At 47.2% G+C, this 12,656-nt stretch overlaps 1 protein-coding gene across 3 annotated transcripts in view; it reads left to right on the top strand.

Moving 5' to 3' along the window:
• Positions 1 to 12,656, top strand: part of Rasgrp1 (RAS guanyl releasing protein 1) — a 73,466-nt gene that overhangs the window by 25,128 nt on the left and 35,682 nt on the right. For 2 of the 3 annotated variants that reach the window (XM_087207520.1, XM_004861524.4), the window contains exon 3: positions 12,218 to 12,323. In XM_087207520.1, coding sequence (XP_087063646.1) covers positions 12,218 to 12,323 — 106 coding nt within the window. Of the gene's footprint in view, positions 1 to 10,191; positions 10,515 to 12,217; positions 12,324 to 12,656 lie in introns of those variants that run through there. The other variant, XM_004861526.4, reaches the window with a different exon arrangement.

Genomic DNA, 12,656 nt, shown 5'->3' on the forward strand with positions numbered 1-12,656 from the left:
CCTGAGGAGAAAATCCAAGCATGGAACTTGCAGCTCCACCCTCTGGTGGTGATATTATCTGTGGGCAGCTATTTATCCAGGGTTAATAACTGACGCGGCAAAGCTCCCATCACTCTGAACACATGCCAGTTGTACAGGTTCTTAGTCCTGTCTTTGTGCCTTTCTGATCTGTAACATGGAGATCATCACCACCCAGCTCACAAGGTTGTGAGGACTGTCAGAAGAGGTAATGCACATGAAAGGACTTCCAGAGTGAAATGTTAGGAAAATGCAAGTCAGGGCTGTTTGGTGGTATTTCCAGTGCCCATGTGGTAGCTTGACCCTCAGCATCCTTATGACCACTGCCCTGATCAGAGCAGGTTCCTGGGAGCAAACCAAGGACTGACTGGTTGAGTGATTGGGCAAGATACCACACATTTGAGCAATCTGGGAATCAACTGGTTAGATGCCTTCAGAAACTCATAATGTCAGCTGCTTCAAGCGTGGCCCCTTATCTTTCTTTTTCATATGTGTGGGGAGTCAGGGTAGTTCTAGGGATTGAACCCTGGACCTTTGCACTGAGCTACAGCTTTGGCCTCATTTTTATGTTTTTGAGACAGTGTCTCACTAAGTTTCCTAGTTTTCCCAGGCTGAACTCAAACCTGAGATCCTCCTTTCTCAGCCCACCAGAGTGCTGGGATTACAGCCTTGTACCATTGTGCCCAGCCATGGCCCTTTACCTTTCTAGGCCTCAAAAAGGTCAACTTTTTAGCTGATAAGTTTTTTTTTTTTGGTACTGGGGATCGAACTCTCTTTCACGGCAGGCGGCGGAACGACTGAGCTAAGTCCCGAGCCCTTTACCTGATAAGTTTTAGGAAATCTAATCAGGATCAAAAGCCTAGGAAGTGTTAAGTTTTTCTCACTTGAGGATGCCTTGTTCTGTTGCACAGTGGCTTTTAAATTCAGGATCTTTACAGACCTTCAAGAGTCTCAGACTCATCTGATTGTCACTGTGGGTGAGGGCTGCTCTGCCCGGGACTGTAAGTGGAATTAAGTGCCTGAGATCTTAGGGTAGATTAAAAGAGCAGTCTAAGTCTTAGGTCCTTAGTAGATTTTTGTCTCGTCTTTTCACCCTTTTGTTCCCTTAAATACTGTATTCGTGCCCTCACTGTCTCTCCTCCTGGAATCCCCTTCAGTCCCGACCCTGAGGATGCCGCCCTTAGCCACTTTCCCCTCTTGAAGGCATGTAACTCTCTCCTGCTGTAAGTGGGCATCACCGCCTTTTGTTTCCTGGTAGTTGCATGGGTATCTGACCTCAGGCAGTTTGATCTCACTAAAGGAAGAGGTCCCAGCACAGTGCGTACAGCAGAGTACCAGAGCCTGCAGAACACCGAGCGGAAGCGGACACAACCCTTCTCCTTAGCCCTGAAAGAGTCCCAGTTAAAAGGCAGTGCAGAATTATCATACACAGGAATAACTTAAAAACATAGAATGATTTTTTTAAAAAAGAGGACAATAATGTTCGGCCCCTTCCTCCTACTTCCTAGCTGTTGGACTTTTGTCGAGTTCTTTTTACCGCCTGTATCTGTTCCTTTGTGTATGAAACTGAGAAGACATCCACCACCCAGTGCTGAGTAAAATGTGGAGAGCATCTGGCGTGTGGTCCAGCCCGCATCTGGCACATGGTCACTGGCCCTACGTGATGGTGACTGTTGCTGCTAGTGTCCAGTCACTGAGGACGCAAGGCAGCTGCAGAACCTCTAAGGGCTGAGCATGTGCATTCTGTGTCCATAACTCAGGTTGAAAGGCAGTGGGATGTGGTGGAAAGGGCAGGGTTCAAGTCCAAAGACCAGAACTCAGGTTCCCACATTCTCACTCATGGGGCAGGCGGCTGCAGGCGGGTCACGTTGCCTTACCCTCCGTTTCTCACCTGTAATAAAAATAGCACTTCACCGAGTTGGTATGAGGCTCAGAGGAGCTCACCTAGGAGGAGAAAGAGGCTGTCCATAGAGCACAAGTACACGTAGGTTTTTAGCACAGCAACAGCATAGTGAGGGTTTCAGGTGCCTGCGTGACTAGTGTCAGGCCACGTCGATGTTCGGGACCCACAGATCAGCCAGTTTGAACTTGGCCCAGAACCGTGTGAGTCCCAGTTCTTTTCCTGTCTAGACTGATCTCCTGATATCTCTGCCGGGAGGGTTGGGACATTAGCAGAGCTCTTCTTCAGCACATGAGCACGTGGAGACTCACAAGCAATCAGTGCCATGCTAGACTAAGCAGCCTGAGTTTGAATCCTGGCCCGGCACTTAGTAGCTGTAAACTTGGCCAGGTGACTTTACTGCCTTCCCGCAGTGTCTGTGTCTGTCAGGCAGCAGTGCTACTGCTTGTCTCGGACGGCTGATTTACGAAGGGGTCTCGTGGAGGAGAGCCTGGTACACAGGAAGCACTCCAGAGAGCCAGGCGAAACCTTGTTGCTCATTTGTCCTGGTGAGATGCTGCATTTCCTTCAGCAGTACCAAATATTTCTCCTGGTCTCTTCCGTCTTCCAGTGGGTGACTGTGGATTTCGGTGTTACCTTTTGGCAGTCTCTGTGAGTTGGTCACACAGCACCACTTCATGACTTGGGATGTTTTGAGCCACATTCTTTTTTTCGGCACCAGGGATCGAACACAGGACCTTGCACTTGTCGGGCAGGCACAGTGCCACTGAGCTAAATCCCCGGCCCTTGAGCCGTGTTCTTATCTGGCTCTTGCCTACTGAAGAGAAGCCAGCCTCTTCCTCCCCTCGGAGAAGAAGGGACTCCCCACCCAGCCCCTTGCTCTCTCATAGGAGACCTCATCTCATGCCCTCCTCCACGCTTCTCCCCGGCACCCAAGAAAGTACAAAGACATCTAATTCGAGGCCCTTAATGGAGGGTGAACTTGAAGTCTGGGACTGAGAAAAAGCTTGGAAGGCCACCAGCTCACTACCATGGAGTAAGGCTATAAGGGGGACCCAAGTCCGATCTCACTGGCCAGATAGACAGCCACAATGGACAGCTGCTCTTTGTGGTGTGGTCATAGTTCAGTGTTTGCTGAAAAATCATAGTTCTAGTCTGGGATCTCCAAAAAACAACAGGACCAAAGGAAAAAACAAAATAATTTTTAAATTCCACAAGAGAAATAAGAACCATTTAGTATTGTTATAGTGCTTCATAGTTCAATGCACTTCATCAAAAGTAATCTAACCCTAAACTGCAACCAACGACTTTCAGAATAGCTTCTATCTGATGACCAAAGACTTTGCTCAGTGACTTTTACCCCATATTGTGATACAGTTTTTTTTGTACAGAATTGTTTATTGCAGAGAATTATAGGCAAAGAAGAACTTTCACTGTGAGAAGTGTATTTGTGGTAAAGCTGTGTCCAGTGTTTTGCTATTTATACCAGTACACACTGACTGCCGTGCTTCTGTCCTGCCCTGGAATGGGGTTATGTGTTGTCCAGGCTTGCAGATCTGATACGATTGAGTCACACATTCGCAGGATCTTTCCAAAGAAGGTCAAGGTTGTGGCTAACCAATAATTCTCTGATGGGGCTTCTGTTATTTCACGGTGTGGGTATTTGGGAAGACTCCGCCAGTTGCTTCTTAGTACTTGTTTGGCCTGCCCAAAAATAAGCAGAGAAGGCCCAGTGTTTAAAGACTAGAACATTGATAGACATAAGCTCCAGTGAGCAAGGTCGGAGTGCTGCCCCAGGCTTTCTGCTTGGCTTGTTTATGTCCATCTCTCTTTTGGGGGGATTCCCCTGCCCCCCCACCCTACTGGTGGCAGCTTTCTGTGTCCCTGTGGGCAGCTGGGACAAGACCCTGCTGGTTCCTGTCCCCTTGCCAGGAATGCTCCTGTGGGTGGTGGTGCAGACGGCCACTGTCTGGGAGCCAAGTTGGCTGCAGTGACAGCAGCTCACCAGAGAATCAAAATGCCGCTTAACTACCCAGCCAGAAAATTTGATTGTTCCTAGGGAGTTTAATGGGCTCCAGGAGAAGCAGAAGTTGGCACTGCCTTCCACGGTGGCTCTTAACATCTCACAGCGTCATCTCAGAGTCAGCTCGCTGGGGCTGCTGAGTCCTGTCCGGCCCCCTCTCTTCCCTTGTGTTTAGTTGGGAGCCCCTTCCCACCCCCAGGACAGCTGGCTGTCTTGCTCATCAGAGGCAGTACAGCTAAAAGCTCTTTCTCACTTTAGGCAATTCATGCCATGCACTTGGTTAGGCATTTATAGATTGCAATCACTCATCCAAAAAATCTAGGTCATGCTTTACATAGAGCTTCACGCCTCAGAAGGAAAGCTGGGCCCAGAGAGGAACATGTCTCCTGGTGCCTGGTTCAGCTTTGGGAATGGAGGGGCCTTGTGCTGGTCAGACAGGCACTAGGAGCTCGGGACACCTGGAACCTTACCTGCTGGCCCCTGGCCCACAGGCTAAGCTGTAGCTGACCCAACTAAATGGTGCTAATAACAGCTGCCTTGAGTCGAAGTCACAGAAAATGGTGCTTTTAAGGGTCAGGATTTCTGGGAACATTTTTAGTGCGTGTGCCGCAGTTCCAGTTAGAAAGGCTAGGTTGATCCATATGAGTGGAGGGCTTCTTGGGGAGAAAAGGAGAAGTGGGGGGGTGGGCAGGGAGTTTAGCCTTGTGCATAGATGGCCAAATGGCAGCGCTTTTCCCAATACATTCCCACCTCCTTCTGAATCCCTGAGGAGAGCCAGGTACTGAGGAAAGAGGCCCAGGTTGGGACCAGAGGAATATTCGTGACCAGGTTCCACTGCTGACCAGCCCCGTGACCGTGCCCGAGACCTTGCCGTTTCAGTTCCCTCATCCACGATCATCCCAGGGAGCAGGAGTCCAGGTAGGAAAGAGCTTGAGAGGAAGGCCAGCAGGCACCACTGCTTTGACCTCAGCTCTGTTGCTGAGACTTGCAGTGACAGTGGCCGTGTTGGAGGGGGTCCAGAGTGGTCTCAACAGTGGACTGCGAGTGTCTGTCCCCAGCTCAGTGTTTACTGACTTCGTGTCGCTAGCTTCAGATCCACCATAACGGAGGTATTTGCAACACAGAGATATGTAAACAGTACAGATGAGGGTCCCCTTACCCCCAGGAGAGCTGTTGGTTTCTCTTGATGGTTCGCCTCCCCCCAGTGTTGAGGGGCTAGGAATTCAAAGAAGGTTAAGATGGCATCAGTTATGTGTATTAGGCCGCTCGCTCTCAGGTAGTAGAAGGTATGAATTGTAAGTACCTATTGCCACATTCCTGCCTCAGTTGCAGCTGTTACCACTAAAAAAATACTAAACTCAACAAACAATAGCAAAAGCTGAGCTTATTCTCAGCTGGCCAGCCTTTGTATGCTCCCCAAGCTGGTTTAACAAATGTCACAGTCTTGCCATCAGGTAGGTTTTGTTTCTCTAGAATATTTATTTATTTCACTGTTATCCATTCAGAACTGTGTGCGTGCATGTCAAGTTCTGCCTGGGACCAGTCCGCCCTCACTGGTTCTGGAGATGCCAACCTGAATTAGCCGCTTCTACCCTGCCTCTCTGTGGGTTTCTGATCTGAGCTTTCTGTTACCATTTTCTGGCCCCTGGTTGAACATACAATTTTTTCCCTTCCCTTCATCTGCCACTTCCTGACCTTCATCTTTCGTGCACTCAAACCTCCTATCACACATCTAGAGATTTTCATGGAAATAAAGAACAGAGGGGATTTCGGAAAAGACTGCGGTAGAGTTTTTCCCTGGTGTTGGATGCCTTTTTTATGGCCTTTTTGCACTGCAGCTTTTCTATCTCACCCCCTAGACAAGTCCAACTGTAGGAAAGTCTTCCACTTCTGGTCAGCCGGAAGTGAGGTCTAGAATATGGCATGTTGCTACTTTTCTCTTCTGATCAGCAGGGAGCAGTTTATCTCTCTGAGGGAAGTCAGTTCCTTAAGACTAAGGCAAGACAGTGAAAGAAAGGACCAGACAGCCTATTAAAATCTTACAGTGCCGGGTCACCCTAGCAAGGATCTCATGTGATCCTTCCTGAACCACTCAACTTTCCCATCATTTAGCGTGGTCTCTATGGACTTCCTTCTTAGCATTTACTGCCTGATACTTTTAGGTGTCTTGAATGTGTGCAGTAATCCCTAGCTAGACCGTGAGCTCCTCAACAGCGTGTGTCTCTCGCCGCTCTTCAGACCCCCTGTAGAACCTAATACAGTGCTGTCCACAGAGTAGATTCATTGACAGTATTATCAGTGTTGGTTAATTGTGCTAAAATTTGTTTCTGGTGCTGAGGAATGGGCCCAGGGCCTCACACATGTTAGGCAAGTGCTCTGTCACTGAGCTGCATCCTCAGCTCATCGTCCTCTCCTTTCTGTGAGACAAAGTCTCTCACTGTAGTCCAAGCTGACTTCATACTCACAGTCCTCCTGCCTTAGCCCTCAAGTGCTGGGATTACACTGGTAGGTACCAGCACACCCAGCTTCCATTTTTTAAAGTGAAGTAGAATGAAAAGTTGCCACATAGAGTAGATACAGAAGCACGAGAAGGATACAAGTAGAGGCTGGACAACCACTTAGCAGTGATACTTCTAGGAAGAAACAGTGCACGAGATAGAAAGTAGAGGTGGAAGACGCTCTCTTCCACTTTGAGATTCTATGATTCCGTAAGGTATAAACCCTCCCAGCACTGAGACTAATGGTAGAAAATGGGTTGTTGGCCCATGGAAAAATGACTGTCTGGACCCCCATGGCTCTTCTGTTTGCTGTGCAGTTCAGGCTCTTTATTAGTACACTTCTCTAGGAGCCTCTGTTTTCTCCCAATGTGTTAGAGTATGTAAGATTGATACTTTGTACCACAGAGAAATTTCAACCCTTTAAAGAAGCCTTTCCCTAAAAATGTAAGGAGAAGCAGATGGTAGTGAAGAGTTAGGCACATTTTATTATGCACGGCACATTTTTACTAATAGAATTTTTGTATGACATCCTGCACTTTTAAAAGCCTAAAGATGAAAAGAAAAATGAAGTTATTCATTGAAATATTTAAATCAGCTTACAGCAATTATATCAGAATATCAAAATCCAGCAAGCCTGGAAGGTGGATCCCCTCTGACCACCCACTTTGGAAATGTGTCTTGCAAAAGGAGGCTGCTTCTCTCGAAAAGAGGAGGTGAAAATGGGGGACACATCCTTGATGAGGTCACGTAGGGACTGAAGGTCAGTCACTGGGGAAGGAGATGGCGGTGGGAGCAGGGCTACTCGCCTTGAGAAGGGAGAAGCAGGACCAGAGAGGAAACAGGGCTCCGGACTAGTGTAGGTAGAGTGGTTTTTCCCCTGCTCTTGCCCTTGCCCATCTCTGCCTCCCTCTGGGGAGCGAGTTACCCGCTCCGGTCTTGCCATTTGCCGGCACTCACCGCCCCAGAGAGCCTGTAAGGGTTCACGAGCGCAGTGTGGGCACGGCGCTGAAGCTGGGTAGAACAAGAGGTGCAAGGTAAAAGTGAAATGTGATTGTGAGTCCGAGGCCTGGCACCCGAGGTTCTCAGAGGCAACTTCAAGATGGAGATAAAGCAACAAAGGCCTACAAGAGTTTTTGAGAAATAACTAGCATACAAAACCATTCTGCCAAATGTGCATTGTCTCCAGCCCGCTGTCCTAGAAGCATCTCTTGGGCTTGTGACTGGAAGGACGGGAAGGGTTCTTCCCGCTCACCTGCAGTAGCCACCCCTGTTTTGAGAGATGGCCATGCAGCTCACAGCAAGGGGAATGAAAGGAGCAGGGACCTATCTGGAGGGGCCAATTCCCAGCTGCGAGCCCTTCTACGCATTGTCTCTTTGACCAAGAACAAACTACCCGAACTCTTTATGCTTTAATTTCTTTGCTGTAAATTGTGGACGGTGTAAACGTTGCAGGGCTGTTCTAAGAACTGGAAATAACATTGTAAAAGGCCTAGCACAGCCTGGTATTCAGTAGGATTTCAGGAAATGGTCATTGCTGTGCCAGTTACAACATTGCTTACTGAAGTATCACCCTCAAGCCTCCTCTTGAATACTTCAGTGAAGAGAAGGCTTCCATCCATCATTGGACAGTCTTAATGGCTAGAATCTGCCACATATTGTGCTCGATCCTATTTCCTGTAACTTCTGCCTATCTACTTTGATGCTGCCTTTTACTCCCCCATAGAACAAATCTAAATTTTCTCCAGCAGTTGATGCCTCAAATATTCAAAGACAGCTCCAGTGCCTCCTCTGAGTCTCCTCCATGGTAAACCCTTTTTAGTTCCTTGAATCTTTCCATATATGATTTGGTTTTTCTCTCACGGAGGGTACTTCTGAGCCCTGGGCTGCATGTATAAGCATCTGTGGAAACATGCTAGCCTGCCATAAAGAGATAACAAGAGGGCAGGTTTTAGGTGCTATCCACACTGAATGAGCCTGGGCCTGTGTCCCTTGCTCGTGTGAACATTTGAATGCATATTCTACAAGTTAGTTTCTCCTGATTTTCACCATAGTATTCGGGAATATGAATACCCCTGCTGTTGTAGCTGTGGTGGATTTGATTGTGTTAATACTGCCAATTTTTTACCTTTTTTTTTGGTACCAGGGATTGAACTCAGGACCTTGCTCCTGCCAGACCGGTGCGGTGCCACTGAGCTAAATCCCCAGCCCTTATCTTCTCTACTTCTGATGTTTTCCATGAGACTTTGAAGATCTTGCCCTTTGAGTTTAGATTCAACACTGTGACTTCTTTGGGCTGACAGAATGAGGCAGGACATCAGCGTGCCATTTGCAAGCCTAGTCTAAGAGGCACTGCATCCTTCCAGTTACTCTTCAGTGTCCCGTCCTTGGCATGCGAAAAACCTACTCCCACCAGCCTACTGGTGCGGGGTAGCTGGGAGACACTGGGGTAGGACCCCCCAGCAAAGCCCAGCTTCTGTCTGCTGGCCCACAGCTTTCACACAGACCCTTGAGCAAAAATAAAGGGTTCCTGATTTAAGTCACTGAGTTTTGGCGTGGTTTATTATGTATCACTTTGTGGCAAGATATAATTATTACAGAAATTATGCAACCAGCAAATACAGAGAACTCAATACTAACCCTTCCTTATCAGAGTATAATTTTAGAAGAATTAATGGGAGATTTGCAGAAATATTAACCAGCTAGATGAACGATTCATAAAAATGTTTTGCCAAACTGCAGCTTTTGAGTTTCTTTTGAAAACGGTGGCCAAGAAGAAAATAAGTATGTGTATTATATCTCAGAAATGAAATAGCTAATGACAAAATCAAACTTGATTTCCAAAAAGACATGAAAAGTGAAGGGGTTTCCCATTTGATAACCATTCATTCATTCAGTCAGCACATGTTTTAACAAGTACCTACCATGTGTCAGCTCTGTTCTAGGCCCTGGAAGTAGGTTTTGGAAAAAGTGGAAGGGCAGTGTAAGCTTGGAGGGTCTGAGGTGTCAGCAGAAGTGTGGAGAGAAGTAATGTGGTGCAGAATGAAGTGGGCAGTACTCAAAGAGGCCAAGACTGTGCTGCCCTGTGGGCCCCGCTAAGGGGTTTTACACAAGTAGGCTGCAGTTCATGTAAGTATACTGAGCGCATGACCTACTTCATAGGCTCCGAGGCTCACTGCCGGCTGCTGTGGGGAGAATGGATTATCGGTGGACAAGAGCGCAAGCTGGGAGGTCAATTTAGCCATTTCATCATGGTGGTTGCAACTGGATAAGAGTGTAGAAAGAATGGAGTGAAGTAAACAGACTTGAGATATATTTTGGAAATAAAAATCAAGATTTCCTGGTGGCATGGATATGAGTGACAGTAAAAAAAAAAATGAAGTATGACTCCTAGGTTTCCCGTTTGGGTAACTCAGAAGGTGTTTAGTGGTGCCATATCTAGCGGTAAGAAAAAATGGAGGAGGGATGATCTGGGAGGGAGAGGTCAAGGGTTTCGTGCAGAGGATTAGATCACTAAGTGGGTCTGTCAGGCGGGCTGTTGCCCATGCTAACCTGGCGGTCAAGGCTGAAGGTAAAAGTTGGGCAGTCAGCAGCAGAGGGATGGTACTTCAGTCCAAGGACTAGGTGAGTTCAACTAGAAAACGTTAAAATTTAAAAAATTTAAACTATAGGAAGTTTTAAATTTTAAAAAATTGTTAGAAAAAAGAAGTGGGAGGATTAAGCCTTCAGAGCATGCTGACATTTAAAAGCCCAGCAGAGGAAGAGGAGACAGAAGGGGCTGAGAGAGAAGTGTGAGATGTGAAGCCACGGAAGCCAAGAGACGCAAGTGTTCCCGGGAGAGAAGCGGCACCCGGGCTGTGCTGGGGGAATGCAGCTGAGTCACGCAGTGAGACGAGACAGAGGAGTGGCGACTGGATTCGGCAGTGTGCCATTGATTGGTAACTTCGAAGACGGAAGACTTAGTGGAACATTGGACACCGGAGTGGAATGGAATAGGAGATGAGATGGGATGACAGTAAGGTTTGGGTGAGAAGACAAACAGAAATGCAGAAGAAGGCGGAGAGGATGAGCATTGAAGGTGCTGTTTTATTTCATTTGTCTGAAGTAGGAGGTGCACGGGCACATTTAAACGCCGCCAGTGGATGAGTGTATTTATTATGTGTCATAAACGTATAGTACTTAAAAAAGGGATAAATAAATAAGTATGAATGAATGGATGGATGGATGCCAGTGAAAGTTAAGTCAGCAGAGAGAAAAGCTGATGCTGCAGGACAGGAAGTAGGCATCTTTGCGAAGAGAGCTGGAGCCCAGTGGGTGTGTCGGGCTCTGGAAGGCTGGCCTTCCTTTTACAGGGAAAGGGGGCAGGCAGTAGCAGGGGAGCACCAGTTGGATTTGGTGATGGGGAGGGGAGAGATACTGTTAGTTTACTTGAATCCTCTCATTGAACTGACTTTAGCTCACATTAGGAGTCAGGACCTCTGAGCCCACATGCACTGTGTCCCCATTTACAATGTGGTAAACTTGAAACAGCGAAAGTGATAACCCCTTTTGTATAATATACTCTAATGAGCAATACAGATGACAAACATTTCATATGTACTCTTTCATTTGATACCTTCCTCCAAATCACCAGTGTTCATCCAGGGGCGGAATTTACTCAGTTTCTGTAAATGAAGACACCTTAATGAAGGGACTACTTACAGAAGGAGAGCGGAATGAAGACATTCCAAAAGTTATCACTCTCCCGAGGACCAGCAGGTCAAAGGCTGTTATAACACTATGAGGTCCCAGTGAGAGTTATGGCCAGGAAGGCAGTGCCAACCAGTGTGCTTATCCATTGAAGACACAGGTAGCCACTTTGGGGGAATTGGTGTCCAAGCAGAGAGGCAGTAAGAAATATTCTGACTGCTCTCTCTGCTAGTCTCTTGCTGCTATTTCTCAGTGGCTTCACCTAACTGGAATCCAGCTGGCAAGGAAGCCAAGGTAATGGGATTCTTGGTGAGGCCCAAAGCATAGATCTGGCAGTGAATAACCAGCACATTCCCTAACACTTCATGCCATTAATGCTGAAAGGCTTTGAAAATTACCCCATGCGGAAGTTTTATACTGAATGCCCGTGTGTAGAATGCATCTTATTATTTGGTACTAGATGGGATTTGGAAACCCAGCTAACCATGCTCTTTGACACAGATCATCATGGATACCTGTAATCTACTGATAGTCTTCAAATGTAATGTTTGTTTCAAGCCTTCTTTGTTTCCATCAGAGGAACACTCAATCATACAACTAGGGAAGCTTTCATTTCAGGACCCCTTGCGTTCGTGTGCCCCTTCCAGGGCCATGAGAGAACCCTAGACATGTGTTCATATATATGGTCACATATTTTTGTAAAATTTTTGAAAGTAGTAATGTTTTAACTGCAATATATTAATACGGTAATCTTTCTTACTCTGGCCTTAGAGGGTCTCTCCACACTTCACCCCACTATGTGTACTTTTAACTCCACTAAACCTGGACCTGCTTCTGCTTCACAGAGACATAGGTGTCCTGATGCAGATTTTTCCCACCTTCAGGGCAGCATGACCAGTGGACATCAAAGTGGGCATTTGGCAGGGGAAAGTGTAGCAGGAGAATAAGAAAAGCTAGGATGGAGTGAAGTCCTGGGCAGTGGAAGGAAAGCACTGTCCCCTGGCCACCACCTAGTAGTGAAGGGTGCCAGGTGTCCCCAGGTGCCTACTTGTCTGCGGAGCCAGACTCAGATGCTGTTCTTTGTATTTTCAGATGCAGATGGAAACCTGTGTCGAAGTAACCAACTGCTGCAAGTCATGCTGACCATGCACCGCATCATCATCTCCTCTGCAGAACTGCTCCAGAAAGTTATGACCCTATATCCTTGCTCAGAGTGACTGGAACCCCAAGATGGGGCTCGTTCAAAACATAGCTCAACATTTGAAGTAGGCTTTATAGTGATTGTTTGAGAATAACCCTGAGTGGTAAAGGGGTCCATATTTCCTTTCAGGATGTGTGTGTGTGTGTTCACATGTGCAGCTTCTTTTGTATGGGGCAGTAGTGTCTGGGAGATGCTCAAAGAAGTCACCTGCAGTATGCCTGGGTGGTAAAAGCTATTTCTTGTAGAGTGTCAGGATCCATAGTCATCCTATGCCAACTGTCAAAGGCACCAGCAGGTGTCTAGCAGTGCACTCCTGCCTGGCTTTCCTTC

The sequence above is a fragment of the Heterocephalus glaber genome, unplaced genomic scaffold, assembly GCF_053883595.1.
Source record: "Heterocephalus glaber isolate CG9 unplaced genomic scaffold, H.glaber_assembly_v1.0 deba00000809, whole genome shotgun sequence".
In the NCBI taxonomy this organism is placed as follows: Eukaryota; Metazoa; Chordata; class Mammalia; order Rodentia; family Bathyergidae; genus Heterocephalus; species Heterocephalus glaber.